Here is a 27449-nt window from a genome sequence, read left to right on the forward strand (position 1 = left end):
AAATTGGTTATAATTACAGGTAGCATTTCCTTGAAGAATTTTTGTAATATAACCCCTTCAGGCTACCACTACTACTACTTGGCAGAATGTTTTGCTCGGCCACAAATACAAACAATACCATCTAACCATCTTATTAAATCAATAATATTGCATCTGAATTCTTAGAAGAAATATAGGATAACCATTCGATCATTTCCAATCTGGAGATTCATGTAATGAAAATTATTATTGTCGCTTCATTTGGTGAACTATGGCATTTCATTTCCGTCTACCCACACAGCAAACTGTTGCCGCACTCGAAAACCACTCGAGCTCATAATAATTTACAGCATGTTGCAACAGCAACCACAGGGACACGCACACAATCGCCGCTCGGAGGGGGGGGGGGGAACCTCAGCTACATGCCTGGTTCTGGGTAACAATGGAACTGACACTACAACGGGCGTCCAGGTCGGTCGACCAGGAATGTGGCAAGGGCCTGACTGTTGTTGGCACATGTCACCTTTCATAAAACATAAAATCACTTTGGGGTTCCACCAGTGTGGCACTTCACACTGTGAGCACAACTGGCCAAGCCAAGACGAATGTGGCCAACACAAGGCTTTGAGTTGTCTTGGAAGAGACATCAAGAGCCCAGAAGTGGGCCAATAGGCGCACTCGAAAATTGAAACCTTTAAATGGGAGTGCGACTGATGTAGATGTCCTGACCGCCAAGTGGCTACAATTTGACAGAGGTACTACGAGTAGATGACAGCCAGAGTGTGCTTGAACGGGAAACATGGTACCGAAAATTAAGCATAAAATAAAAGATGCAACATTTCAATTGAGGAAAATCTTAGCAAGACAACGGCCAGTTTCAGATCCCCAGGTCATTATCTCCAGCTGTCTGAGCCCCCAAAAAAATATTGCAACAGCCACTTCAGTGTAAATCATTATAATAATTTAACTAACGCAGCAGGAAGAGCCAGGACGAGCCAGGAAGAGCCAGGATGAGCCAGGAAGAACAGAGGCAACGGTGAAAGTTCTGCGCAAGCCAGACACAGAAGCAGAAGGGACTTGGAATGGAGATAGAACGTTAGGCCAGACAGCTGGACCTCTACCTCTCCAGACGCGGCAGCAGCAAATGCATTTAAGTAGAACATCTTGCCAAAAAAATATATATATGAGGATGAAGGAAGCCAGACAAGGACATGCCATGATTTAGGGGTGCTTAAACGGTTCTGTTCTGTTCTGCTCTGCAGTTTCTCCACTCACTTTAAGTCCTTGCGATGGAACTTTTTCCTTGGTGTCGTGTCTCGCAAACGCAAGCGACAAGAAAGAAAAATGTAGTTTACTTTATTTAAAAAACCCGTGGCAACAACTTTGCCCTGCCGCAGACCAAATCAGCTGCAAGCTGACCAAATAAAAACCCCGCAACTCGCAGCACAAATAAAATCATATTTAAAACTTTCGCACGATGGTGGCAAAAAAAAATAAAAGGAATCCAGCAGAAATATGGAAAAGTAGCAAAAACTTGCCGCATTTCCATAACAAAACTTTCGCGTTAAAAAACAGAAAAGTGTTTTGTGCTCCTCGACACAACAAGAGGAGTGCAGAAAAATGGTCGGAGAGTGGCCAACTAAACTTTTATTAAATTGGAAATATTTATCAACATTCATGAGCCAAAGCCCCTCCCTTCCTGAAGGGAAAAAATTTAGATGCATGAATGCGCATAATGGAATTTCGTAATAAATATAAAAGGCTTGATTAACCCATATTAACGTGTTCCAAAAGGATATTGGTATAGTAATACCATTATTACGTATAGATAGTCGACACTTGGCTATTTATCAACCAATCAACCAAGGCTAAGAACAGGGAAAAGATGTGTCTAATTATTCACACACATTCTTCTCTATGTCTTGCCTTTTCATTGTACAGAAAGATGCAAAGTTTAAGCCATTTTTGATGTGTTTACGCCATCCAATCATCCTCCTGCCAATCACATTTTACCTACTGCTTATAAAGACTAAATCCCTCTAAAACTGCAATAGGATCGCTTGCTAAGGACAATGGGAATTCATCTAAAATCCTGTATCTATTTAGCCGTAGTCAGCCGAAGTGGAAATATTTTCTTTGACAACAATGTACACTTGCCCACGCGCAACCCAGTTTTGAAGCATTTGCCGGGAACTCTCCACAAAAAACAAAAGAGGCGAATTTGCATTGCATTAAATTAAAGCCATGGACAGCAAATGTTTAACATATGTAATTTTGATAAACAGAAGGGCTGGCGGAAAGCAGAAAAAACCACGAAAAGAATACACAGCAAGGCATAGCAGGGCTCATATTAATGCAATTTAACAGGGCGTATGCATAATATTTAGCTAAGCCAAAGCCAAAAAGAGAAACATCTCCGCGACGGCCCGAAACTGCGGCCTGGCTCAGTGCAAAACTTAATTAAAAATGTGCGCGCATAATTATAACTATATTTAGCCAGAAACAACCACACATACACGCGCTTGTAAATGTGTATTAATTTCGTATGCAAAAAAACACACGACGCGACGGGGAAATGCAGCAGCAGCTGCACACAAAAGCCCCGCGCAAAAAAGTATGCTACACTTTTTTCGCCATGTGTAAGCGGCATTTCGGGCGTCCGCTCCGCTCCGATGATGCTGATGATGATGATCCTGTGCCGGGTTTTGTCAACACACCGCCAACATCGTACTCGTCCTCGTCCTCGTCATCGTCATCGCCCTGGCCTGCTCTGATGAGCGTCAGCAGTTACCGTAAATTATTTTATTTATACCACTCCTAGTCGGGCAGCTGGTGCTGGGGCAAGATGGGACAGAATACCAGCATCATACCATGGCTGTCTGTGTGCTTGACTTAATAAAATAAATTTAGAAGCTGCCTGGCTTCTCTCTACCCCATCCTCTCTCACCCTCTCTCTCTCTCTGTATCTCTTGCAGTTTGCATCACGCCTCAGTTGGGCGCGTTCGCAAAACGGCAAAATGTGCATAATGCCAGTGTGTTTGTGAGTGCACGAGGAAGTGAGCGAGTGAGTATGAGTGTGAGTATGTGTGTGTATCCCGTTTATTATTTATGCATGCTGTGCAACATTTTCACCCAGCAGCTGCACAACAAACGCGAAATGGTTGCACGGCTTCCTGGCTATCAGATTTTTTCGCTATGGGTTTTGTTGTGTTTTAAGTAGAACAACCTCATGTATCGCACAGTGGGACAAGACCAACCACTAAAATTAGTATTTAGTATTTACCTGTTCTACAAACCTAAACTCATTTTGATATCGGAAACTTTTGGCGAATGATTCTCCGGCTGCCCCCAGAGGTGTCCATCTTCGGTTTACTTCAAGAGATCATACATATGTACAAATCAGCCTCAAATCAGTCCGGCGAATAGAGTGATTTGAGGGTGCAGAAACAGCGGGAGACGGTCGAAGAGATGTTGAAGTTCGCTTGGGATCGATACGCACAGCATGCGGTGGTGCACAACGAATTGAACTCACAGCTGGGAACATCTCACACAACGACAACATAATAATATTAGACTGAGCATAGTGGACAGTCTTGACACTCAAGACGCTTACAAGAGGAGTACAATCGAGGACATCATTGGGTGCCGGAGAGCTTCACGAACATCTGTCCGTGTCCGAGTTGAACGTTGACTTCGTGGGCGCGCTCTTCTCGAAGTACGCCTTCACTGGAGATTTCCTGTTGCAATCGAGGGCTGAAGATGTGGACAATGGACTCTGATATACCCCAAGCCATGGTCAATCCCAAAAGAATAGTGGCTAGACTTCGTTCCGGGGTCTACGTAGCCATTTTATCAGAGATTGGTGTACTCCATCTCGAGTTCAGCTATATAATCGAGATCACTGGAGGTTTCGAAACTACGTGCCTCCGCTTCGGGATTGGCTGGACTATAGAAAATGACTATGAGCACAATGGGCGATATATTCTACGATTATCAGCTAAAGAACTGGCTACAGTCGGGGAAGACAAACAAACAATCCCACGACCTGTACCAGACAGCCGTCTTGACATATCTGAGGGAGTTGGCCAACTTCCATATGAACCGACTGATCGGACCTGCTTTGTCTGTGGACTTTAACGATTCTGGGCTGGCCTAGAGCCACCTTCACGTGGACAAGGATATGGCCAGTACCTGCCATGAGAGCTATAGGCGCTTGCCCACAGGCGTGGGTCCCAAGTCTTTTCAATTCGACGCCTCGCCAGAGGAAGACGCCGCCGTCTAGACAATCGAACAGAAGGTCTTTCGCCACTGCCCCCGAGGCAGTGGAGACCTACTATATATTCCCACGACCAAAAGTGCAGGGACTGGGACTGGGAGCTGGTCGAGGCCCTGAAGAAACAATGTCGCACGAAATTTGGATACTCGGGTCTGGAAAATGTTTACCTTCGGTAGGGTCTAAGAAATGGGGTGTGGGAAACCCTCAATTATTTGTGCCTCCTGTTCTCCAATGACACGCTACTGCCCTTGGACAAGTGGCTCTCCATTCGATATGTGAACAAAGTGTTTCGTTCCAAGAATAATGTGCCAGAATATTATTTTGAGCTCAATTGAAAGATTGCTTAAGCTAATTTTCGACCTGCCATGAGAAAAAAGGCTATGAATATGCAGAATTGTTTGTATCATTGAATTTGTGAAAAAATAAACAATTTGCACGCAACCCGACCACAGAACTTTTCCGTTTGGATCATTTTTGAGCAGCATTTAGTGCGATTTATTTATTTTGATTTGTGTGTGGCTCTGTTTGGGTGAATCATTTGCATCAGCATTTATCGTTTTGTGGGTTTGTGTGCTCTGCCTTTGTTTTCAGACCAACAATTGTGGCCATTTTGATAATCACAATGTATCACAATATTTTCCATTTTAATTGGGTATACAAAAGTGGAAAAACAAATACACACAGAACACACAACACATTGGGAAGGAGAGCCCAACCAAAAGGCCCACCCCGGCCAAAAAATATGTTTCAAATTTAATGAAGCATTTGTTTGGATTCTGTAGCCGGATCTCGTGTTTGTTTGCCAAGAAAGGAAGTAACAAAAAATTGCTCGATATGGAAATGGCCTTTAATTCAATGGCATGGCACCTGGCTAATTGTTTTGTCCATGGAAAATTGGGTCGAATTGATGGAGCGTACAATGTATACCTTCTATATATGTTCATTCGAAGTGTGAAATATTGACAAGCACTTTAAGGGCAGTATCGTTTACCGTAGGTCAAATGCTGCGATTGGGACCCAACAATGAATTTTAATTTATTTAATTGAAATGTAATTTATAGGCATAAACGAATGGGCATAAAATATGATTGTTCAATCGATTAAAGCCAAACCAAATGAGGGATATAAATTAAAGTTACACTGATCTGAGAAAAATATAGAAAATGTGAATGTGAAGCGGATTTTCTGGCATCTACAAAATACGACATTGAATGCAGCCGCTGCGAGATAAAATCCCAAAGAAAAGCAATTTTTGCTTCTCTGTCTGTTTTTGTATCTTTATATTTATTATTTTTCCTGAAAAGCCTGCGCCATAATGCGTTCTTTTGTATGGCTTTGCCTGCATCATTAAAACCCCGAAGCAGTCGATTTAATAAATGTGGCAGGCCAAAGCAAACAGTGGACTGGCAAAGGATACCCATGGCCGTATATCCTCCGGCTGCTCCGGTTCCTTCGGTTGGGCATTGTGAGAGTTGCCAGAAATTAAAGCTGGCGCCTTGGTCAACAGTTTCTTGCTGTGTGAGTTTGTGTGGCTCGAAAGCAATTTACAAAAGTTTCTCCATCAAAAATCCGCTGTCAGTATAAATATCCTTAAAATAGCCAACACGGCTGCTAAGCACACACACACACACACACACACACATAGGGCACACTCTCACAGGAACACATGGATGATGGAGGATCCTGGCCGCTTCCTGGCTGCCTGCACGTTGCTCCTGCCTGCAGGAGGAATATGATTTATGAATGCATGTGCTGATATATGCCATGTGCCTCCTGTCTGTCCCGTTCCCGTCCTCGTCTCCACCATCGTCCAATGTCCCTTCCCCGACCGATGCTGCCGCAGCTACTGCTTTCCCGCTGCACGTACGAGTATTGTTAGCGCCGAAAATTATGCTACAATATTTTTCCTCTCTCTCTCTATAAAGCTACACACACATACGTAGACACATGCATGCAGCAGGCTGCACTTGTATGGCCTCATCTATTTGTAGTCCAAACAAAGAGAGACGTGTGCCACACACACACACACACCCAGCCTCATACACAGGCGGCTTACTGTGATTTCCACTGGTAAATCAGAGGCACTTTAAATTGAGCATGTTACGTAACATGTGGCAGCCCCTCGACCCACCCAGCCAGCACCAGCCTCCCTAAACGACTGGCTTACGAGCAAAGTGAAGGGCTCATCCTCATTCTCATCCTCATCCTCCTCTATACCTATCTCTCTATACTCTATACTCCACACACACAGTGGTGTGCAGTTTTCTTTTGCGAGTAAATCTGTTTAAATGTTTGATATGCGATTATTTCTGCTTCCATTGTGAACCGCTTGGGTTCCAGCAGATAGTCCCAAATCCCATTCTCAAGTCCTAAGCTTGACAAGCAATGTTTCTGTTTGATTTTTGATTTTTGAATTCTCCCTCTTCTTCGAGTATGGGGTTCGGTGGTCAGAACCTTCTCTTCTCAGAAGGAAATTCTGTTAGGGATTTTGCAGGTTCAAAGGCTTCTTTTATCCCGAATTATCAGGTGATGAAGCTAATTAAATTTTGTTCGACATGTTCTTGTCTCCACTTTGTATTTTTATATAGGCAAAATCATTCTATATTTGAAATAAATCATCTAAAGTCGTTCTCAAACTTTCTATGGTTTATTCTTCAGAGAAATTAAAGTTGATATTCAATATGAATCCGCAGAAACAGGCAGCATTGAGCGCTCTCTCCTGTCCACAGTCAAGCGCATTTTTCACATTCTTATGCATGCAAAACACAAGTCGAAACGGGGGAAGGTAAAATGTCGAAAATAAATCCCAAAATCCTTGTACTTGTGCTCGTTGATTGCCCAGCCCCAGTCCCTGTCCTTCCTCAGTCAGCCCTTACCCTTTTTTGGTCCATCCATCGATCGCCTTGCATTTACAATTCCTTTCGATTTTGCTACAGCCACTTTATCAATTTCGTCAATAAAATTCAAGCAGTTCTGATGGCTTATAGTTTTTATTCCTTCCCTTTTCGTTCGCTCTGCAGCCATTACAAAAATAAAACAAAGTGAAAGCAAAGGATAGGAAAAATCAAAAGGAAATGCATCATTCATCATCATCGACCGACCGACCGACCGACTGAGAGGATTGGATTGCTTTCGTGGTTTTCTATTGTCTGCTCCGCTCCCTTTGTGTTACGTTAATTGGATTGATTGTTGTAATTGCTCGTACATTAGTTGAATTCCTTTTGCAGTGTTTATTAATTGTCCAATAATTTGGCATCGTTTTGTCGTTTTCCTGTCAAAACTTTTCCTTTTGCTGGCCTCGACAAATATTAAGTGAGAACATATATCTAACATGTAGTAGCTGTCAAATGGGCTTGTCAAATCAACAGAAGGACAAAGCTTACCTGTGCCTCCCTCTTCCTCCTCTTTGTCCGACTCTTCCTCTGTCTCTGTCCGTGCTGGAAAAGTCTGACAACAGGTAACCGTAGTCATTGTCCACATTTGAAAAACTTTTTTACGGTCTTCCTTTCGTTTCCATCGCAGCATCCATTGCCTGAAAAATGAGCAAAAGTGACCAGAGTCAGCCGTCAGAGCAGAAACGAACACATAATTTATCAATACTTTGATTTCGACAGGGGAGTACTTTTGTTTTTGGGTGCCAGACAGCCCGGCATCGGGACAGAGATGTAATGTTATTGTCTGAGTCGATGTCTCCATATTGCCCAGACACTGATGCAATTGAACAGTGGATTCTGATTCGCTGATAGGAAAGGGTAAACTTATACATGTAGTCAAATTTCCGATCAGTTTGTGGCATGATGTGAGCACCAAATTGGAGACCATTTCAGTCGTTATCAGAGCTGGCAAATAATTGCTGGAGCTAGCGCTCTGTCATCTTGTCGATTTTCATCTGGCAGCTCAGCAACGCAACAGTTGATGCTAAATAGATTACGCGGTGATATTCAATAGCTTGCGGCTAGTCAGGGGACCGAGTGCATTGATGAGGCGGCACAGCAGACTGTCAGGACTCCATCTCCATCTCAATCTCTGTCCTCTCCATGGACGCTCTAACGAGTTCTAAAACATTTCGCCCGGCTAAACGAAGTTCAACGTACTGAATAGCAAGTAGTTTGCCCCAGCACACACAATTTTCTTATTTTCCGTGTGCGTTTCCTTTTCCTTTTGCTGTTGCTTTTGCGTTTGCGGCACACGTTGCGGAACATTGAAGCTGGAGTTAACTTGAGACGAGACGAGACACCGGGACACAAACTGAATTCTAATGAGGGGCAGGTGCTAGTACCGGTAATACGCGGCGTATACGTAATGCCGCGCTGGCTACGGGCTTGACTCTGGCTGGAGGGCGCCTAATGAGTAGTTAAATATTTGTTGACAGTCCAAATGCCAGCCGAGCGCTAATTAATCGCTTTGTAAGCTACAGTGCAGATTTGGCTACAAGCCTTTGTTCAGCTAATAAATTCATAATTGTCAACAAATTAATGTGGAATTTTATTTATTTACACACATTACCATGTGCATAATTATGAATTATGCATTTTACAGAGGACACAGAAACACACACACGCGGAATCCACAATTTAAATCCGTTTATCTAACTTTGCCCCGTCTGCCAATAATTATGCTCGTTCGGTTTCGTTTTCAGTTTCGATTTCGGTTCCGTATTGTATTTTATTCACCTTTTTTATCGCACTTTTTGCGGGACTGCATAATCCCTTTTGGTGCCCGGTGCCCTTATGACCTGACCGCCATCACTTTGAAAATTAAATTTTATTTACCTTAATTAAAATGGATTAGTTTTACCGTATTTCGCGTGAGCCAATTAAATTCATTTATTTCATTTTCTGTTTGAGTTTTATGTGTTGTGTCATTACTGCGTACATATTTCATAAGTCGCATCCGCGATGCCTGCTGAATGGGGATTCCAACGCTTTAAGCTTGATGAACAGAATTTTCTCCCTACTAGAGGTCTAGAGGTCTAGAGAGAACCTCAGACTGATCGAAGCCCACACATATACCAATGGTGCCCTTCGAGATATTCCATTCTGTATGGCCTGTTTGTCGACACTTTCAAGAGGAAGGTGGCGAGCGGACAAAACTTTGACAAAGTCCAATCGAACATAAATCTAGGGAACAGGCAAAATCTGCACAAATTTAACAACCACTGAGAACTTCCTGCATTGTTTGCATAGGGATTTACTCAACAAAACCAAAACAAGAACAAAAAACGCGTTGATGTATGATGTTGCCAATTGTTTGAAGTAAATCAAACGGCACTGAGCCTTAGCTCCCAGCCAAAGGGAGACAGGATGGCAGGATGGCTGTATAAGTAAGTGCAAGACAGCAAAAGGCACAGCACGTCCTGTGGTCGAGGCAGCCTGAATGGAGCTACAAAGCAGCCATTGCCAATGATTGCCATGGCCGGGTGCCGAGTCCTGGGTGTCTGATGCTTGATGCCTGCCGGCTGACGGCAGTTCCATTGCCTTGAGCCTGGGCCTGGGCCTGGGCCTGTGCCTGGGCCTGGGCAAGCAAAGCGCATTGAAAAATTGCCAGAAATAAAGTAAGCGTCCAAGTGCCGGACAGAAGGATGCGCCCATTCCCATGTGTTGACAGCTGCGAGAGGGAAGCAGTCATTTATATTTCCAGCTACTAGGCTGAATCCGGCTCGAGACCACTTGGAGCTATTCAATCAGCCTAAAGGACGGACAACTCTTTCTGACTGTGGTCGAGGCAGGAAAATGGACACAAATTACTGAGGACAATGCCCACTGTCACTGTGTTGCTTTAAGCGCCATTAATTAACTTCCATTCAGATCGTTTTATTTCCTGTATAAGGCTGGATTACCTTATCACATCGATAGCAAATTATTTTACAAAAAATAATGCGAATTTATTGCCCTAAATCAGCATTGGTATTATACAATTCAAAGCATTCCCGCCACTGAATAATTTATGCTACAATAACGCCAATCAAGTCGCCGAGCCCAAATAAATATTCCTATTGGATCTCACATGGCCAGCGAATAGGCCAGCACTCGACTTAAGGCCAAATGAATTATGGAGACAGAAGGAAGGAAAATCTGTGGCAATTTTCGGGTAAGTGATGCTGCTTAAAAAGCCAACGTTGAATGGAAATTTTGTCGAACGGTTTTCTCGCAATAGATCATTATCCTCGCAGCGATTCCCGTCGCAATTAATAGGCATGAAAATTCTATATATATGTATGTACGAACATTGCATTGCACGCCATTTCAAAATTAGCACAATTTGCACAGCGCTGCAAAACTTTGGCAACAAAACAACAAACAAAAAAGTTAATTAAAACAAAAAGTACGGACAGTGGTCGTTGGTTGGTGGTCGGTCGACGGTCTACGGTCGATGGTAGACGTTGCCCGATACCCGCTGTTGTTGCCACAACATTAGCAGCACGGCCAAAAATGCAGCCGAAAAATCTGCGCGCCATCTGAAACAAAAATTAATTTTTGGGCCAGAGCAGGGAAAGTTTATATTTCGTTGTTGCTTTGCTGCCCAGGCGAGAGTTTTTGCATTGTTTTGCATATTTTATATGGCGGAAATGTGTGGGCCAAAGCAACAATTGCCTCATATTCCCCTGCCACCCAACCACCGGCTCCACCCGGCCAATCCATCTCGGAAAAAGAAAGCAAAAACAAAAAAAGCAGCGAGAGCAACACGCAAATTATGCAGCGGAAGGCGCATAAGACAAACTTTCTGTTTTGCAGATTCGACAACGGGCGAAATGAAAACTAATACCGAAGCCAAAATGTGGGGCACAAACGCCCCCGCGAATACGGCCACATGAGGGTGCTGCATGCCTGCTACTGAGTAATTAAAAGTGCAGAAAATAGACAAAGCAGCTAGTGCAAGGCTAGAGATAATATTGGATGTGTTCTAAGCTCGAATCTGGGATAGATTCGTCTCGCATTCCGAGCTGAAGGGAGAACAGAAGGGAGTTAGGTGTGTACTTCAAGTGTACTTTCTGTACGCCTTAGTAGGGGATTTTATGCATTTTATTTTAGACAAAAGAACCAATAGCGGATCTGTATTGAATCAGCATCAGAATCATTCAAAATAGCTCGAATCTAAGCCCTCAATTTTCTTATATACGCTTCTGGACCTGACACAACAGACTGATGGCATTTGACATTCTGGAGCTTGATACTTATTACCATCGCATTTTCCGTGTATATTCACACACTTTCCTGGGTCTGTAACACGGCAAGGACCTGTGGGTTTCAACACTTTTATCACATGTCCTTGATGTCTTTTCTATTGGAAACTTACCAGAAATCGTTGCCCTGGCCAATTTGGCACGATAATTGCGTTGATAATTTGTTTCTTTAGAAAACACCAATGTAAAGGTCAGGGCTAAATACACAGAATATTTGAGCAACATTTTCTAGCTATCCACAGCTCTGACTCTTCGGAAATAATCGCCCGTTTCAATATTAAAATTCACCTTTAAACTATTAGAATACTTTGCGTTTCCAATCAAATAAGTTATGCAGGTGCCGTATCTAAACATAAATTAATTGAAGCGTGACTGAACGCTGAACCGATCTGTGAACAATTGCGGATGAATTGGATAGAAGTAATTCACTTCGGTTGATTTTCGAAAGTAGGGTCAACTAAATAAGAAATTTATTTCAGTTTTGTTCCTATTTCAAGATCACGATTAAAATCTTATATACCTTATACATCAGGAACGAGAAACTGATCTTTCTTTGGCTCATATTTACGTAGGCAGCAACGATTTATACCACATTTTCTATCTTCGAGTAGGCGTCCACGGCAATATTCTCCATCTGGTTCTTGGCATCGTCCAATGACATGGCAAACTGCAATAAAAAAAAAAAACCAATTATTTCCAGTAATAATACCAGATCAGAAAATTCTTAGGCTTCTACTTGTAACGGGGGTATCCCACTTAATGTAGCCACAATTTACTAGAGTCAGCATCAGAGTTGCTACAATGATATATTTGAGAACCATCGCATTGGAGACTATGGTCTGTACTGGCTGTACCATTTTAAATGCATTGGCAGTAGTGTGAATAATATGTTTTTAACATCCCTCAAATTGTTAATACATTTTTCTATGGTTGCACAATAGCATTTAATAGTCAATAAATCTTGAGGTTTTGGCATCCCCTCTAGGGGGAATAATATATACTATATTTTTATATATAGTGACATATCCATCATTCCCCACTTACTCATAATTATTAGTCTAACTATAAGAAACTTGATCCCCGAGATCTCTTGAGATAATATTAAATTGGTTCAGATTGGATTATTATTATTATTATTATATATACATATGTACATATTTTGGCAGGGACCCCTCCCTCTTTCCCTATATTTCTCTGTATAATCACACCCCTTTGCGTTTATATCACCTATCTTATATTATTCATATATTTTTATATATGCAGTTAACATCACATTTTTTCATTAATTGCATTTGGTTCGATATACATTTTATAGTGTTTTTGGCCTTATCATCATTTGAGAATATGCAAGCGAGATCCTGTAGTCATAAAACTGCCAAGAACCCCAATGAATGCCGAATAGCTGACTTCCACTTGTTTTACCTTCTTCATAATATTTGCCATTCAGGGAACTGCAAAATTAAGAACAAAATTAACATGATAAATTCTTAATAATTAATAGCGTTAAATCTTGGTAAATTATGAGTACATTACCTATAACCGCAATCAGAAAACCACCAACCACCTCCATGAGTTTTCGCGCAGTTCAATTTCTCATTCCGATCTAGAGTGGAAAACTTCATGTTCAGGTGATGAGTTAATGAATCTCCGGCTGTTCCTGAATATTTTCCCAACGATTTCAGTTTGTAGGCTTCCTCTTCTCTTCCAATTTTGAAATCATCGAAATAAGCATAGCTGGTAGCTCCATTTGCCATTGCAAGTTGGGTGGCTCAAGTCTTCTTATAAATCAAAATTTATAGATTTAGACAGATTCTGATAATAATAAATACTAGAAGTATGTGCACAAATTTATTGCGATGCCCTTTACCCTCTACAAAGTAAATACAGTTACCAAAGCGTACGTTTTGCTTTCCCTCTGTGTTTAGATTGGTATAAGAGACATTTTGTATTTTATTTTATTTTATTTTATTATTTCCTTGGACATCTTTCTTCTTGCTGCCTAATTTGATATGGATCGGATGTGCAACTATAACAGCCTTTTAATTATCTTTCATGTAGAGCGGATAAAATGCAAGTAATAACTAGAGGTCGGCTTTTGCTTGCTCTAATTGTGAAATCAATTGATGCAGAGAAAAGTTTACAATTAAAAAAAAAAAGGAATTCCAAAAATTTAAAAAGGCTTGGTTTTTAGCAGTAAAATCAATCAGTTTCGGAATTCCTTTACAGCTATTTAACAAAATCATTCAATTCACGATCTCAAACTGGTTTCCATCGCAGTGGTCTTCCCTCGGATAACGTGCAAAATATATATTTTAAAAAAACAAAAGCAAACATCAACCATATCAAGTTTGGGGCCGGCAGTGGCTGTCGGTTTGCTGCTTTTGTTTTTATCGACAGTTGCGACAATCAGAAAAGGCAAAACCAGCCCATGCCAGAGAGCCGATCTACTATACAGACTATACACACGGCCAGGCACATCCACACCACATTCCCAGCATATCCACACTCACATTCACATCGATCGATCTCGTTGACGCTGTGGGAGATTTCGAGTCTTTAGTTACCCGAGACGGTCGCAGCACGAAAGGTGACGCATGCCGCACGACGCGACGTACAACTCATTCTGCATCTTGGCTATTTTTGTGATTAGATTTCTAGAACAGCACGCTGTGAAACACATTAAAATAAAGCCACTGCAATAGGGAAAACCATATAATCATACATATTTGAGCAAAAGTGAATGCAAGTGAAAGCTTTATTTTGTGCATAAACACACACATTTTCATCAAGAACTATGTCAAGTGCATTTATGTATACAAAAGTGACCTAAATAATAGTGAAATTTGTATCAAAGTGATGGAAAACTGCTGAAAACTGACAGCAGGAAAACATATGCAAACGAAAATTGCAGTTACCAGAGCTGCGAGACCACTTCCGTGTAAACAACTGGCGAGCCATTGGGTATGTCTTTGAATTTGAATACTATAATGCAGTTTAGTAACTGGTTAAAACTGGACTTGATTGGGAGTAAATTAAATATGCTCTGTGGAATAAGTTAAGTTTAATTTTAATTTTAGAAAACTTTTCCACCAGCTTGTTAGTTGTATATTTTCGACTGTCTGGCATCTTGAAATTCTATCTTTTTCCAACAGTCTGGCATCTCTTCTGAAAACAGAACAGCTGGAGCAACAACAAAATGAGTCAATGTCTACCAGTAAACGCGAAGATGTCGAAAGCAAAGAAAGTTTTGGATGAGGCCCGGGAAACGCAAAACCGGGAACTGGATCTGGTGGAGAAGGGTCTCACCTCCTTCGAGGAGCTGCCCGGACTGTGTAAGTACATCGTTTTACTGCTTAAATAGAGTTTTATACAGGCAACAACCAGTCACAAGAAGAAACTCCCACCCACGCACAATTCAGCCTCGCCCAACAGCTGCCAATAATAAATCAGTGATCCTTCTTCATTTTCGTCCTTTTGCCTCTGCAAATGCCTGCATTGAGTGTATCACAATGAAAATAGCTACAGAATATTGCATAAATTAATATTTCCACATTTATTTTCTGCGATGACGCCAGCGCGAAAAAAGGCATTCCATTGTATACAGAATCTGAAGAGAAAACCGCCCAGCAGAAACGGAGTTTCAAGCAAAATAGTGGAAATGGAAGTTAGTTTTTGGTGTGCAAATAAGGCACTCCCTATGTGCAAGCAAGCCACCATTAATCATTTCACATTTATTTGTTTAAATTAAAAGAATGCTACCAGCAATGAAAATGTCCCATGAAGCTATATTTGTCTCGCTCTAGCACATGGCATCAATCTACTTGTGTCGTGCAAACAGCTGTTCCGTATAGTACCAAGTAGGAAATTTACTGCTGCTGTGGTTTTTGGGATATTTTAGATTGTACAATTGTAAACAAAACCCAATTCATAAATTTGTCCTAAATTTCGTCTGTTTCTTCTTTCAGTCAACATGTCCAATATCACCCGACTCACGCTGTCGCACAATAAAATCAGTGTCATCAATCCGGGAATCGCGAATCTGCTGAATTTGGAGATCCTGAACCTCTCGAACAACCAGCTAGCCGAGCTCCCGGTTTCGCTATCGTCCATGCCAAAGCTGCGCATCCTGAATGTGTCCATTAATCGACTGGTGAACTTACCGCGTGGCTTCGGGGCCTTTCCCGTGCTGGAGGTCCTCGATTTGTCGTACAACAATCTGAGCGAGCAGGTGCTGCCCGGCAACTTCTTTGGCATGGAGACGCTGCGCGCCCTGTATCTGGGCGACAACGACTTTGAGTATATACCCAAGGAGCTGGGCCAGCTGAAGAATCTGCAGATACTTGGCCTGCGGGACAACGACCTTTTGGAGCTGCCGCGGGAGATTGGGGAGTTGGCGCGTCTGCGGGAGCTGCATATCCAAAACAACAGGTTGCAGGTCCTTCCGCCCGAGGTGGCTCAGCTGGATCTGTTGAGCAACAAGTCGGTGATGAAAATGGAGGAGAATCCCTGGGTGAATCCGATTGCCGAGCAGTATCTTTTGGGCATCAGTCACGTGATTGATTACCTCAAAACAGAGACCTACAAAATGTAAGTGAAAAGCATTAGGTATCCACTGTTTATATATTATAATCATCTGCCATCTCCACAGCATCTACAATCGCCACATGCAGGCCGGACGCAGCGGACCACCTCCACCGAAGGCCGACAAGAGCAAGAAGGCCTCTCGAATACGCGCATAGTTGGTGCAGCCCCAAATGGCTTCGGCCAGCAGAGTCCTCTAACTAAATTGTGTTCGACTCTTTCGTCGTTAACCAAAACCGTTTTTTGTATACTAATTTTTAAGTATTTGTAACCTATTGACCTACAGTGCCTTCAACATTTTGCTAACTAATATTAAAAATGATTTAAAAATGTATTTTTAAATTGTGTATCCTTAATGCGGGCGAACGCGTTAGATATCCCTAACGATTATACATTTGACAAGCAGTTCATGCTGTGTGCCGAAAATCAAAGGTGGTAAAAATAAAATATTTCTTGTGTCTTTTGACGTTACTTTCATTAAAACGACTCTAATATTATCGTATTCGTAATTATATACACATGGTTTTATTTTATAAAATAGTAGTTTTTTCTTGTGTTTTATTATCATTTCTCATATTCATTCATTCTTTTGTTTTGTAGAAGTTTCCTTTGCCTTTTTTCATAATCATAATTAATTAGTTTACTTAAAGTCAATTAATTAATTCTTTATTTATTTTAATTAAATTAATAGTTAAATGTTTTTTGTTTTTGCTCTTTGTCTGTTATGTTGTTTGAGAAAAAAACCAAAAGCATCTGCTTGCTTCGAGTTGCATTTGTTTCTTTGCATTTTTAATTGTTAAATTTATTGAATACATATTCCATATATCAATTGATTTAATTTAATTTGTGAACTTACTTTTCGGTTTATGTATATGCAATTCGTTTTTAATTTATTCGCTTACTTATTTTTTATTCATATTTATATATATTTCATAGAGTTTATTTACAAGAGTTTGAAGTTTTTGCTTGTGTACTCGCAATGTTTTGCAGGAATCGAAGATGGGGCTAACACAGAAACTCAAGATTTGAAATAATAAAAATTTCTGCAGTGTAGATCACGAGTAGTTTGAGATACAGTTTAAGAGCTAAACAATACTTTTGAAAACTGATCAAACAGTTTGAATTCGAAACTTTGATTGATTTTGTTACAATATCTTTGATCCGTCGGCTTGGAGTAGGACCCGTGCGAGACTCCGGGCAGTGTCGTTGTTAAACATTGAGCATGCAATTCGAAATTCAGACAAAAACAAAAAACATAAACTAGTAACCTAAGATACGAGTACTAAAACGAGTCACATACGAGTAAATGTACACGACTTCCGAAATACGCACATAAAAATACATTTCTATTCAGATTTATATTTAGATTTAGATTTGGGGAGATACATACATACATATCGTCATATACATGTCAGATAACATTAAACATAATCAGTGGCGGGCTCGCTACCAGCTTGCTAAAACATAAAGCTTTTAACCTAATACTAATCAAAACTGACAATAGAAAATTGTACCTAAGATAATCAAAATATGTGATACATATATAAAAGTTAGTTGTTTCGTTTGCCTGGCTCTGCACCGCACAAAGAGAGGATGGATCGAATCAAAATCAAAGCGACATTAAAAGAACATTAAAACATTTCATAAAGGACAACAAATTAGAAACTCTCCCTTGGAATCCATGGTTTTAGATTTTCGTGGTTCTTTGCTAGTTTACAAATGCAATTTTGACGGCTTTAATTAAACTGTTAGCCTTCGTTACAGTTAAATACAATTTAAATGCTTTGCTGTTTCCGCTCTTCTTGTGAATGTCGCTTAATTAATTCGCACAGTTTTTCATGTTTATTTTATTTGAGTTTTTACTTTTTTTTTTGTTTGTACAAACACACATTTTCGCGATTTTTGAATGTGTAATTAATTTTGTATTCGTGACTTGTCTTTCGAGGTTTGTCCGACAGTTATATATAATGTTTTTTCTTCTTCGCACAGTTAAATGTTTTTGTTTCTTTTTTCCCCCATACGTTTTGTGTGTTGCGCTTGCTGCTTTGTAAATACATATTTATGTACGCACAGTAAATATGTACACGGGCATAGTTTGTATATGTATATATGTTTGTATTTATGTATATTATGTCTGTTGCCTTTTCAATTATTTATATTAATCATAATTCTCTTGTTGCCTTTACGCATGTCATTTCATTTCATTTGATTTTAATTTAATTTATTTTCATTTAATTTCATAAAAAATATCGTTCATTTTTAGCTTTTCTTTTCTCTGTTGTCGTATGAAATTTGTGTCTTTGTTTTTGTTCTTGCTGCTGCGTTTTACACCTCGCAAACAAACTTGCGTTTAAATAAAAATAATTAGCATAAAAATTACATTTACATTTAATTTGAGTTCATTTGATTTCTGTTGTATTTGCTTTTGTTGCTTTTGTGGCTGTGGCTGTGGCTGTGTTGGTTGCATTTGCTGTCGCTGCCGCGTTAGCCGCTTTGCCTTTGGCTTTTTGTGCCGCTCCGTTGCCGCCTTTGGCTGTCAAACTTTGCTGTTGTTGGGCGCCCGTGCCGTCGACTCGTACTGACCACGTCCCAAGGCCGTATAGGCATCGGCATACGCCTGTTGCTGCTGCTGCTGTGTCTCCAGTTGCTGCTCCTGCTCCAGCTGCTGCTGCTGCTGCTGCTGCTGATGTTGCTGCTGCTGCTGTTCGTGCAGCGATGTCGGCCGACTAAAGCTTACTTGTAGCAGCGGCGGGGCGACGGCTACGAGAAAAAGGATCATAATTTACTTATCTTCCAGACTTGATGTTTTTTTGCTTATCTCTGACAATATTTATTAGTGGTTTTAGTGAGAATTTGATAGATTTTGATTGTTAGAATAATAAGAAGGTTAATAATAATCAGTTAGTGGAATGGTAAATTTTGTTAGTTTGGAAGATTGGCAGATCGCCAGTACAAAAGATTGTTTGAAATAAATAAATAATTTTGAAATATCATGTGTCTCTGTTAGTAATGCTTTGTCAGTCCTTGGACCTATGCAAGGATAGACAAAATCGAGTCCTGATTGGACCTTAAAAGATGTTAATTTAAAGGAATTGAATGTGAGATATCCACGACTGGTTTGGTTACATAAATAAGGGTAATCCTTGCCACATTTAATCGTAAAATATTAAACCCAAATCCTTATGAATATGTTTAGTAGGAGAGGCTTAAATTATAACTGGTTTATGCAAATGCACATGCAATAACAAAACAACAACAATACAATAAAGTAATCAAACACAATAAATATCGAAGGGTATCCCCGAGGTGGGGGCATGCCAGGAGGTTGGGACAGGAGTGCGAACAGCAAAACAATTAGTGGGAAGGGGAGGTGGAGAGTAATAAATTTTGGGCGGGGGGGAAAAACACAAATGTCATACCAATTGCTTCTGTCAAAAATTTGTTTCATTTATGGTTTATCGTGTTTTTGTTTTGGTGGTGGGGAAGCAACACCCCATGGATCGATGCCTGGGAGGGAGGGGGGCTTAAGAAGTCGCTCGGGCGGGCGTTCGTTGGGTTCGTGTTCGGAATCTGATCTGTCTTTCAAGGTCTTAATGTGTGTCTTCAGGGTATGGCCGTGTGATCGTGTGCTCCGCTCCGCTCCGCTCTTGCCGCGCTAGTAAACGATATTGCGGCGCACTGGCTTGGCGGCCTTGTCTTTGCTGCTGCTGCGACTTCCGCTGTGATGCTTTGTGTCTTTGGCTTTGGCACTCTTGCTGCCCTTACTGCTCTTGCCACTACTGGCCGCTCCCGCTCCCGCTCCCGCCCCCGCACCCGCCCCTGTGCCGGCTGACGCTGACGCTGCCGAGGTGGATGTGGTGGTTGTGGTGGTGGTGTTGTTGGTACGTGATGAGCGGGACTTATTGCGTGGTGGTAATTCTGTGGGGGAATTTCAGCGTAGCGTTTCGCAAACGAAAAGAAAAACGACAAATTAAATTTGGTGGAAGAACGGGGTAAAAGAGCGAGAGAGCTAGACAGAGATAAAGGATAGGGCTCTACAGGAATCTACGGGATCTCTGGGCTCTCTTTGGGGGGGGGGACACGCACCTTTCGGCGCATAGAACGCTGGCTGTGGCTGTTGCGGTGAGAGTGCTTGCTGTTGTTGTTGTTGTTGTTGCTGCAGCTGCAGTGCATTGGCCGGCGGCAATGGCAGCGGCAGCTGGGCCCGCGCCACCACACCGCCGCTGCTAATGGCCGCCTGCACACCACCACCAATGGAACCCGGTATCGCCTGCTCAGCTCCATACCCGCCATGTGCCCGGCTGCCTCCGGCTCCGCCAACCGCTGCTGCTGCTGCTCCTGCGACGGGGCCCTGCGGCCTACCGCTGCTCGTGGAGCGGGTGCCGCGTCCATCGCTGCGTCTCGCCTGATTCGCGGCGGAGCTGCGACTGGGATGACCGCCGCCTGTGGGCAGCGGCACGATGGAATGACCGCCCTGATGGCGATCCCAGTCATGCGAATGCGCCTGGTGATGCGATCGAGAGCCTCCGTGGCGACCACCACCGCCTCCGCCGCGCCCATCACCTCCTCTGGGATAGTGCTGGGCCTCGTGGGCCGGCGGTGGGATGCTGCGTGGCCCGGCTCCACGCTGATGCTGTTGCCGTTGCTAAGTTTTGAATGATGAACGGATGAATGAATGGAAAAGTGAAACAAACAACAAACAGGAAAGCAGGAAATCCCTTCGGACCACTCACCATTCTTCGCAGCGTGTTCATGGGGGCCCTCAGTGTTTCACTGAAGCGACGAGCCCGCCGTTTCTTAGGATTGGAGCTGGGCGTGTGCACGGCACAGCACTTGATGAACGCGCCCATGACCACAATGAAGGCCACGCCCATTAGCACCACCAAGTACCAGTTCTCGGTGACCCATTCGGCCACCGTCTGGAGGGTCTCGCGATTCAGCAGGAGATTCTTCAGCCGCACCAACGGGCCGTCCGCATCGACGGCGCGGCACTTGAGAAAGACATCGCAGTAGCCCTGGAAGTTGTCGCAGGGCGAGCCGGGCTGGAGGCTGATTCCGCCCTTCTGGATGTTGTACTTCTCGGCAAACTCGCTGGTGCTGCGGCAGGTGGAGGTGTCGTTGCCGTCCTGGCAGGCCAGGTCGCACAGCTTTCGCTTGTCCGCGTGCGGCGTCGTGAACGAGGTGAGGAAGCACTTGGTCATGTTCCAGAGCAGGCAGGGCGAGCCACTGCACTCGCCTCGGATGCACAGGGCGGTGCCATTGTTGCACATGGTCTTGTCATCCCGGTGCCGGGGCTCTGGACACTCGGCCGTCGTGCCGTTGCAGGTGCTCGACCAGCTGCACTCGGTCTCCTCCTTGCACTTCTGGTGGTACCGCGTCGGCACGAAGGTGCACGAGTTGGCCAGGCAGCAGGGACCCTGCGAGGGCGAGCACTCCGTCTTGGCGCGACGGGTGCAGCCCTTGGCACTGGAGTTGAGCGACTGGTCGTACTCGCTGATCAGACGCGGATAGCAGCACTTGTCCTTGCACTCCTCCTCGTTGAAGCCGCAGTCGCACTCCTCGCCCGACTCCACGATCTTGTTGCCGCAGAAGGCGCCCTCCGAGGCCTTGAAGCAGTCCCGCTTCGTGTTGCCCACCAGTACATCCAGCACATTCGATATATTCCGAATCGAGCAGGGCGAGAACTTGGAGTTGTTCGGCCGGTCCCCAGACGTGGCGCTGGCGAACATGATGAAGTTGCCATTGAGACCGCCGGGCCGGCACTCCTGCGGGTAGTCGTGCTGTGGAATGAAGGATGTGCATCAGTTGGGAAGGAATGTGCTCCTGTACTCCTGCACTTACGGGTGATCCAAAATTATGCCCAATCTCGTGGGCCAACGTCAGTTGGGATACTTTGGGCGGCACCCGGCTGTTGTAGTTGACGAACGTGATGATGCCCGTGTTCAGGGATCGCTTGGTGCTCTGGTACTGTCCCCCCACCGTCTCCGTGTAGGTCTTGTACTTCTCGCAGATGCCGCCAGAGGCTCCTGAGGCGCTGGCCACCCACGCCAGGCCCAAAGTGCCGCCAGTGAAGTCTCTGCGAATTGAATGGTTTCGATAAGTCCATCAGCAAGGAGTCTCTGCTGTACTCACCTGTAGGTGAACACATAGGCCAGGCAGAAGTCCGAGTGATCCTCCAGCGAGTGTAGATTCAAAAAGTTCGACACATCCATGTGCTCGTTGCAGAAGGCATTGTGCGGTCCATTGTAGGAGTTGCGACAGGCAGAATCATCATCGATTTTGATGCGTTGAACCTGGTAGACAGGGAATTTAAAGTATTAATCAAGTGACTACAATCTGATCTCAGTTGATCTCTGTGGGGATGGGGGAATATTTCCATCAGAATCTGCTTTAATATTCACGCCTGTCCGCTCATTATTTAACCACTGCTGTGGGCAGGCAGGCAGGTCCACTGGCCGGTGGCCGGCGTGCGGTCCGGCGTAGTTTGTGGCAGGACCCGCTTTGTTCTTATCTCATTGTTTGCCAGCTGTGTGTCGTCAGTGTCAGTGGCCGTGTCCTTGCGCCCCTGGATGTGTGCTGTGATGCGTGTGTGTGCGTGTGTGTGTGTGTGGGACTCACCTCAAAGCGTATGTTCCGATGCTCGGTCCGTCCGTCGAACTTTGTGTTGCGGTAAATGTAATTAACGGCCGTCACATGATGTGCAATCAGCGATGTGATTTCCTCGCGCGTTTTCACATCCACCTCATACTTTCGACCGCGATCGTGCTGTTGACATAATCAGAAAGAGACACAGAAACAGAAACAGAAAGAGATGGAGATGGAGAGAAAAAGGGCATCAGTGTGAGAAAAAGGTAGGCAGATTTAATTAACGTAAAACGTAAAACGTTAAACGTACGGAGGAACAGAGTCAACGGAGTCGACTTTGTCGCGTTTGGTTGTAATAAAAATCTCAAAACCGCAATGCGATGGGTAGCGGAAATGCGCCTGACATCTGTGTAAACAGACGGCATCCTCCCCAGCCTTTCATCGAGAGGCTCATCCAATCCGCATGCCCCATGCCCCATGCCCCATGCTCCTCCTCCTTCGCCAAACAAACACTCTTCAAATATATTTGTATAAAAATGCAAATTCAGCTAAACTCGTTGAATATTTCTGCTGAAGTTTATAAGGTTTTATGCGAGTAACAAAAATGGAGGCAGCGGCTAACGGCAAATTTCTGGCTCAAAAATCAAAATGCCGTGGGGCGCCAAAGACAAAAACAAAGAGCGGGAAAGAGCGACAGAGAGAGAGAGAGCGAAACAAATGCGCGAATTATGCAAAACTCATTGCAAATAAACACACGAAAGAGAGTAAAAGAGAGAGGGGGAGAGTGAGAGAGGGAGGGGGGGAGGATGGGGGGAAAGCCTTAGCTGAGCAGCATTCTGGTGACGAGGATGTTGACGTCGACATCCTTCTCGCCGCGAACAATGCGAAAAAATGAGCGTAAACATAAAATTGCGGCGAAAGAATTGCCCGAGACGCGAGGGCGAGGGGCAGGGAGAGACAGAGGGCTACGGCGGGCTATAACGGTTGATTGCATACGCTATACACTCGTATAATCCGAAGCAGGTCAGCAGCTGATTGGATGATTGCTCTGCAGATGCCGCAAAAGTAGGCAACGAATGCCGCCGCGGAAAGGGTTTACGGAGGGTTTATAGAGCGTAAAAATTCGTTGGATAAATAGGTGAGAAATGTACGAAATGTGCTCCGAGGCTCAAGCATCTGGGGCATAGATTTGCCTAGAGCCAGGGTAAGAGAGGAAGGCAGGCCTTGAAGGAATTTTAGTAGCGGCATAAAAAGATCTACGGGTTTTACGGCGAGTATAATATATGGAATTCCATTTCCATTCAAAGCCTAAAACCCTCAAGACAGTTTTCGAAGCACAAACAAATTTCAATTAAATTTTCTAAAAATTTCTAAACTTCTATTTGTGAATTAATTATAATTATTTCCTTTGAAACATCTCCTGCCCCACAGATTTATTGATTTTCGATTAGGCGATGTGAGTGGGCTCCTCAGCTCGCAGAAGGGCATCCGTCAAATTCTGTTTATTCATATCTAGCAAAATGGGAAATGGGAAATGTCTGGCTGTCTAGCTGCTCAAGTACGTGCCCAGCCACTCCCCCCCCCCCCCCCCCCCCCCCCCGGGCTGTTTTATGGCTCGTAAAAAAAATTGCAAAATTCATGGATTTCCCATTTCACAGGGCCCGCCTCGGATCCCCGATAGATATACAGAAAATTTCAGGGACTTACGTCGGCGATACCCTCGCGTATGTGGCGCCAAATCAATGGATCCGTTTGTATGTAGAGCGAGCAGGTATTCTTGTTGTCCTCGCGTCCTCGGGCCGGTCCCGAGCCGCCGGAAGAGCCGGACCCGCCGTCGCTGGCCCGACGCACCCGCTCGTGGACAAACTCGTGCCAGTCGCCCACATTGGCGGACGAGCCCAGGCGGCGACCCGTGGACGGATCGTAGAATGCACCGTCGGCAAAGTTGGCCTCCTTCGAGTACTTCTGGTGGGGGAATTTGAAATCGTCCTCGCCGCTCATGTATTTCTTCGGTGGATGCTGTTGCTGCTGGTGCTGCTGGTGCTGCTGCTGCTGTGGAGCGGACTTTTTGTGCAGCTGCTTCCGGTGGAGCTTTTGGTAGTCCTTTGACATGGGCTCCGGCAGCTCTTCGACAGCTGAATTCTGTATATTCTCCATCCATTGTGAGACCTCATCCGTGATGCCGCAGCCGCCCACGTGACCTGTGCCGAGTAGAACAAAAGAAAGACGAGGATGAAAACGCTGTAGGAAAACCCTCTCAAGGCTTGGCTAAAAACGGTTAAGGGGAGAATGTTAATTTTTCTGATGCAGTCCGAGTGGAGGGCAGTCTCGAGAAGAATGCTGGCGAAAATTATTTATGACTCGCACCGAAATGCAAAAACCACAGAAATGTAATTAAAGCGAATACACACACAGGAGCCAGGAGCCAGCAGGAGCCAGGATCCAGGAGCCAGCAGGAGAGCAATGGAAATGCGAGAAATTTTAATGCAAACGCCAAAGTCAAATGTTTGAATTAATCGAGAAAAAAAACCACTAAAGTCGAAAGGAAATTCTGGAGAGGAAAAAGTGTTGCACACTCTGTGCGGCTGCACTTTAAATGTGTATCAACAAATGTGTTTACTGCTTTGCTGGATCCCCCGCCCCCCCGCCCGCCCGCACACTCGGCGCCAGGCATTGTCTTGGCCAGCGGAAACAGTTAATAGCCCCGAGCCGGTAATGAAAATTTATTGTTTTATTGTTTAAGCACACAGTCGCCAACGAGCGGTGGCGGTGGTCGCCTGCTGGCACATCTCTGGCTAGTATTCCCGCTGCAGTTGGTCCACAATCGGACGACGCGTTTTGCACGCGATTCCCTCGCGTTTTATCCCATACACCGCAATCGTCCAGCCCCTAGGGCCGGGGCAGGGGTGGGGGTGGTTGAAATGAATGCGGAAAAGGGATGGCAGGGGGAGGTGCACATTTTTAAAAGCTCAGAGCGAGAGAGAGTTTTATGGTCGCGACAATTTACATTCATTTCCAGCATAATATTCCGAGTTACGAGAGTGCCACCGATTCTGGGGCACTGAAACGAACTTTCAACCAAAGCGACAAAATGAATTAAAACTTAAGCAATGTGCGTGGATATTTTTCAACCATTTCCCTGGGACAGTGAGGGATGGAATATCATTTAGTATAATAGATTTAAGCGGATAGTAAATAGATTGCGGGGACTGTAGCACAGTTTTGGGGGCATGCTGAAAGAAAGTGGGAAATCTTTTTCGTTGACAGCACCAGCAAGTAGCCCGAAGCGACACCAAGCCGAAGCCCAGGCAATCGACCGAGGGGCGCTGCTGCATGACGCGCCACGCGTATACTAGCTCGGGACTGTACTAGTAGAAGTCCAGGAGCAGGAAAGAGGATCAATAGGCAGAGACGGAAGCTATGCAGTATAGTAGTCCGTTACTCTATCCATTCGTGTTTGCTGAGAGCGTGGCCTGAGGCCTAAGAGCAAAAGAGAAGCGTCTCAGCCGGGAGTGGAGATGTCTGGGAGAGAGAGAGAAATGGAAGGAAGATCAAAAAGGAAATTTTGAGATGGAACAATAGGATAATACCATAAGACAGTGAGTATGGCAGGAGATAAAAGAAGCTGGTTGAGAAAGAGAGATCTTCAGTTGGGATCACTGCTCTTAACGCAACAGGATATGCAGGAAGAAAAAGAAGGGCAGTCCTCCTGTCCACTCCTGACATATGTATACTCTTCATTGCAATTATCGTGATGTATTTTAGGGCATTACGAAACATCCTTTGAAGCTGTTTTATAATAAAACATTCCCACATTCCCGAAATTCATTTTTAACCAATTTAAGGCAACGATTCTTTCTTTTGGATATCCTTTTCCTGTGGGGATAGATACTAATTTATTAGAAACCAAAGTACAGGCTAGTAGTCGAAGGAATGATCAGAGAGGTGGTAAACATAGTCGGGATACATCCTAGATAATTCTTTAATAACACAAACACATCTGCAAACGATGTGGTAACGAGCAGAGTACCTTAAGAAGGAGTAACTTTAATTTTCAATCGATCACTTTCGGACATCTTTAAAGATCCATCCACTTTTCCATGATTTCCCCTTCAATAAGTACATAAATATGTTTAAGCCATAGTCTAATTTGTTCTTCTTTAACCGTAACACATACATATGTATGTACACATATGGAAAATATAATTTCAGTTGTCATTTGGAAGAACTTTCCACCATGGAAGTACATACTCCCGACTTCGGGTAATTTTAATGCCAGAAGGAGACCATTGAAAATGCTGTGCACTTTTCATTAAACATTATTCATGCTACTCATTTGGCTGCTACTTAAACACCTCCTCTCCTCGCCGCTCCTCCTCCTCCTCCTCCTCCTCCTCCAAGAAGCACCCACTCAGCCTGGGAGGGAGCCAGTGAGCCAGAACCGAATCGTTAAGAGTCATAACAAGGCAACAGGGTTTCCTCCGTTTGGCACGCTCTTGGCTTGGCTTGGCTCTGGCACACTAAGGATATTCTTCCCGGCGCCAGACCACACGAACAGGACCAGGAACCAGGCACCAAGACCCCGCCACAAGGAGCACAGAGAACACAGAAAACAGAGAAGAGAGAGGAGACCAAAGAGAACCGTCCAGTCAGCTCCCAGTGGCAGTGGCGTTGCAGCTTTCAGTGGAGCTATAAATTTTTATTTGGCTGATGCTACTATTGTGTCAAGCGAGAGGGAAGGGGGGCAGGAGGCAGGCGACGGAAAGGAAAGTTGGGGAAATTCTAGGGAGTGTTGCTTTTGCTTTTGCTGTTGCCATTACCATTATGCATTTACTTATTCTTCTT

At 44.0% G+C, this 27449-nt stretch overlaps 2 protein-coding genes and 3 long non-coding RNA genes across 8 annotated transcripts in view; 1 reads left to right on the top strand and 4 right to left on the bottom strand.

Moving 5' to 3' along the window:
* Positions 1-7237: 7237 nt before the first annotated feature.
* Positions 7238-8646, bottom strand: LOC6593862. Of its 2 annotated transcripts, none has more exons than XR_003408648.1 (3): positions 8350-8646; positions 7639-7787; positions 7238-7547 (listed from the first exon to the last, which is right to left on the bottom strand). It is a non-coding gene; the product is annotated as an uncharacterized LOC6593862 (long non-coding RNA). The 2 variants fall into 2 exon arrangements; XR_003408649.1 differs by having other exon boundaries at positions 7238-7581.
* A 2613-nt stretch (positions 8647-11259) lies between these two features.
* On the bottom strand, positions 11260-11636 carry LOC113565517. Its single transcript, XR_003408643.1, has 2 exons — positions 11552-11636; positions 11260-11493 (listed from the first exon to the last, which is right to left on the bottom strand). It is a non-coding gene; the product is annotated as an uncharacterized LOC113565517 (long non-coding RNA).
* A 236-nt stretch (positions 11637-11872) lies between these two features.
* LOC6593861 lies at positions 11873-12252 on the bottom strand. The gene is made up of 2 exons (XR_003408642.1): positions 12175-12252; positions 11873-12105 (listed from the first exon to the last, which is right to left on the bottom strand). It is a non-coding gene; the product is annotated as an uncharacterized LOC6593861 (long non-coding RNA).
* A 2057-nt stretch (positions 12253-14309) lies between these two features.
* Positions 14310-16353, top strand: LOC6593860 (ras suppressor protein 1). Its single transcript, XM_002018894.2, has 4 exons — positions 14310-14399; positions 14591-14770; positions 15404-16025; positions 16087-16353. The coding sequence occupies exons 2-4, from the start codon at positions 14635-14637 to the stop codon at positions 16175-16177; spliced, it is 849 nt and encodes a 282-aa protein (XP_002018930.1). The 5' UTR covers positions 14310-14399; positions 14591-14634; the 3' UTR covers positions 16178-16353.
* A 1808-nt stretch (positions 16354-18161) lies between these two features.
* LOC6593486 (disintegrin and metalloproteinase domain-containing protein 10) overlaps positions 18162-27449 on the bottom strand; it is a 119351-nt gene continuing 110063 nt past the window's right edge. Inside the window, exons 6-13 of one of the 3 annotated variants that reach the window (XR_003408585.1) lie at positions 24312-24805; positions 22638-22784; positions 22152-22312; positions 21861-22095; positions 20753-21799; positions 20106-20664; positions 19439-19937; positions 18718-18779 (exon numbers count right to left, since the gene is read on the bottom strand). Coding sequence is in view for 2 of the 3 variants with exons in the window: in XM_026987368.1 (XP_026843169.1) it covers positions 18556-18779; positions 20106-20664; positions 20753-21799; positions 21861-22095; positions 22152-22312; positions 22638-22784; positions 24312-24805 (2867 nt within the window). In the remaining variant the exon portion in view is untranslated. Of the gene's footprint in view, positions 18780-19438; positions 19938-20105; positions 20665-20752; positions 21800-21860; positions 22096-22151; positions 22313-22637; positions 22785-24311; positions 24806-27449 lie in introns of all 3 variants that reach the window. The other 2 variants (XM_026987368.1, XM_026987369.1) reach the window with 2 other exon arrangements.

Source organism: Drosophila persimilis, unplaced genomic scaffold (genome assembly GCF_003286085.1).
Source record: "Drosophila persimilis strain 14011-0111.01,24,50 unplaced genomic scaffold, DperRS2 tig00000124-arrow-pilon, whole genome shotgun sequence".
Classification (NCBI taxonomy): domain Eukaryota; kingdom Metazoa; phylum Arthropoda; class Insecta; order Diptera; family Drosophilidae; genus Drosophila; species Drosophila persimilis.

Coding starts and splice junctions, on each gene's coding strand:
- LOC6593860 (XM_002018894.2), top strand. CDS start 14,635: ATGAGTCAATGTCTACCAGTAAACGCGAAGATGTCGAAAGCAAAGAAA. Junction 14,771..15,403: donor CGAGGAGCTGCCCGGACTGT/GTAAGTACATCG, acceptor TTCTTCTTTCAG/TCAACATGTCCAATATCACC. Junction 16,026..16,086: donor AAAACAGAGACCTACAAAAT/GTAAGTGAAAAG, acceptor CCATCTCCACAG/CATCTACAATCGCCACATGC.